The sequence below is a fragment of the Trypanosoma equiperdum genome, assembly GCF_001457755.1.
Source record: "Trypanosoma equiperdum strain OVI genome assembly, contig: ctg_186, whole genome shotgun sequence".
NCBI lineage: Eukaryota > Euglenozoa > Kinetoplastea > Trypanosomatida > Trypanosomatidae > Trypanosoma > Trypanosoma equiperdum.
In genome coordinates, this window is record NW_027123915.1 from 2,182 (window position 1) to 5,345 (window position 3,164).

Below are 3,164 nucleotides of genomic sequence, written 5' to 3' on the forward strand. Positions count from 1 at the left end.
TGGTAGAGCTATATGGTATAAAAAAATGGTGCTATAATTTATTTTTTGTTTACTTTCTTTGTTTGTTTGTTGGACATTAGTTAGGGTTACAATATTGAAGATAATAATAATGTTAACGATGATAAGTGACTGTTGTGAGTATGTATATACTAATATTTTAATATTTTTTGTTTCGACATAATGTGAAACAAAAAATAGCAGAACCTGCAACAATTTCAAGTGTGCAATGGGAGTTAGTGATTTGAAGATCATGAAGAACAAAATTAAAAGAAATGCAGAAAGACACACAGTAAGGAGACTGAATATGTGCATCTTGAAACAAAAACATTGTAATGTAATCATTATACACATTTAGTTGGTAGCTGAAACAATGATGAATAGAGAGAGACCAGTATACAGGCGAAACGAACTCATTACATTATCCGCATGGAAAGCTATAAAAAAGAATCAGAATAAAAGAGAATATAAAATGATACGACAACATTTGAAAGAGCGCATCACAAAATATGGTACAAGAGCAGTTGATACCCGTACTTCAGATCGAAGTGAATAGATAAAACTTCATAGATGATGGAAGCAACTGTTGTTTTATGATGATGGTGGAACATTATGTCTGGCTGTAAAAGATCAACAGTTGCAAAAGCAGAGCAAGAAGGGATTGTCGAAGTGTGAAGTAATGCCCAAGGTTTTTCTTATCAAATATATTAATAGTGTCCAATATTTGCGTAAACAAAGATAATATTATCGGAAGAAACATTTTAAGACTAAAGATTTAAATGGGTTATCTTGAACAATGAAGGAGGAATAGAAACGTGGAAGCTGATTGATATAGCGTATGTATTAACCGTTGGTAAAGATTGAGGGGGTGGAAATATTAACAGCGAAACTTCCTCGCCGCGTTATTGCTGCATGAAACAACCGTTTAAAGTGTTCAAAAACCGGACAATTAATATAAGAGTTCTCAACAATGCAAAGCCTATGTGCAAAAGCAACACGTCACAGGAGAAGGCAATTTTGCGGCCAGGAGTGCACTAGCAGAAGACAATTGAAATAAGTTCTAGAATGGGCCAAGATGCCGACGGAAAGAACCTCACAGCCTATGACCACAAAAAAAAAGAAGCGTAGCAATGTTATTTCGACAACATGGAAAGGTAACGACACTCTACAAAAAAAATGATTCGAAGAAACGAAGTTTGGTTTTTAGATGTTTCCATTCTTTATATTAATAAATGTTTGTTTATAGGATAGAATAGATGAAACTTTTGATAAGTTGTCACGATTAGATGCATTGGGATCGCGAATACACAGCCGAACTAACTCTGTGCGGATCCAGAACAGAAAGCGGACCAGTATCGTACAGCCTGAGCAAAATAAAAGCTTCAATGCCGAAGATGCTGAAACCGACCACCGGCGACCATGAAACGTCGAACCTGGATCCAAATAATACTAATGCAGGTAATGAAACCTAACCTATTCTTTGAAAAAAAGACTAACCTTTTTCCTGCACTACCGACAAGATCAGATGCGTGCCTTACCCATCCGAAAACGACCTTGGCGCCTGTGAAAGAACAGCAATAAAAATATTGTGGGCTCGTAGAATAGGAATAAAGGCGATGATAATGCGCGCTACAACGGTAGCTACCTTACTAGTTCTAACTTTGCATGCTGCAAGGCAAACTGCTGCAAACAAAAAAGCAATCAAAGTACAGGGATTTCTGAATATGTGTACGCTGTCCAAAAAGCTCAAGACCGTGCAGGCGTACGCAGCCAATAGACTAAAACAATGGCAGAGGCAGATTGCCGACCTCAATGAACTCCACGAGGACTTAACAATTCTGACAAAAAAGTGGCGAAAAGTGCCTGACGTTGCGAAACTAACTTTAATAAGGTTATTAAGGCATGAGGCAAAAGTGTTAGAACACAAGTATCAGACACTGGCAGAAGCAGCACCACTGGCGGGCTCACTTTCGGCACAGGAAGCAGGAACAATGGACGAAGCAGCAGCTATTTTCTACGCAACAACCAAAACCGGAGGCAGCGGCAAATACTGCCTTGAGAAGGATGCAACGAACAACAAACTGGCCACAGCAACAGATCTAGCAGGATGCATAACCGAAGACAGCGCGCCAGCACCAGCAGCAGCAGACACAGCGGCAGTCGAAGTCCAGCCGTCCGATATAACAACCAAGTGGACAGGAACTGACTGCTTACTCACGCAAACGGACAGCAATGGCGGTTATATCAACGCTAAAGGGATGAATACCGGCATAAAATGGGAAGGGGAACTCCTGCAGCTCAGCACGACCCAATTAAAAAACAATCCCTGGACTGATACGTCAACATCACTAACGAGCATTCCAGTGCTAAACGCAGCGGCGCGACAGCTAACAACCATATCAACAAAGTGGAGCCACGCAAGCGCCGCAATAGACAACCTCCTAAAACTCAAAGAGCCCACCGAACAAACTTTCACTGACATCGAGACCAACGAAAATGTCCTGAACCCTGGAGGCAACGACAAGGAACTAAAGGTAACAAAGGAACAATTAGAGCAGATCAGATAAAAAGTAAATAATACCAGAGAACCACTCGCCCGTGACGGGAAACTAGAGTCAAGCAGAAATAGTTTTCACCTCCAAGAACTGACGACAAACAATACAGTTACAATTGAAAAAGTAAACGCAGAATGCAACAAGGACACTCATGGAAAAAAAGCTACGAGACAAAGGAAGAAGAATACAATAAAGCAGAAGACAAAAAAGTGAATGTGAAAAGAAAACTGGTTGCACTTATGACGACAGTAAACCGGCAGAAAAAAATTGCACATTGAGTGAAGAAGGCAAACAAACAGTACGAGAGGGGGCAGTAAACCAAGAAGGGAAAGGTGTGAAACCTGCTTCAGATATGTGTATCAAACACACTAAAAAGAGGACTGTGAAAACGAAAATGAGGGACTAGCAGCAGGAGACAAAGAAGACAAATGCAAGGATTACATTTTTCTCGTCGATAAGAAATTGAATCGAATTGTTTCTTTTATTATAATTTTGGTAGTGTTTCAGTACTCTAAAGAATTTTTTAAGTCTGATGAAATCTATAAAATTTGATATATTTAATATATTTTAACACTTTCGCAAAAGCTTTTGAAAAATACGTAAAATTTGTAA

At 39.3% G+C, this 3,164-nt stretch overlaps 1 pseudogene across 1 annotated transcript; it reads left to right on the plus strand.

Moving 5' to 3' along the window:
- The first annotated feature begins 1,988 nt into the window (after positions 1-1,988).
- TEOVI_000050700:pseudogene lies at positions 1,989-2,642 on the plus strand (annotated as a pseudogene). Its single transcript has one exon. A coding segment is annotated over exon 1 (654 nt).
- The last annotated feature ends 522 nt before the right edge of the window (positions 2,643-3,164 follow it).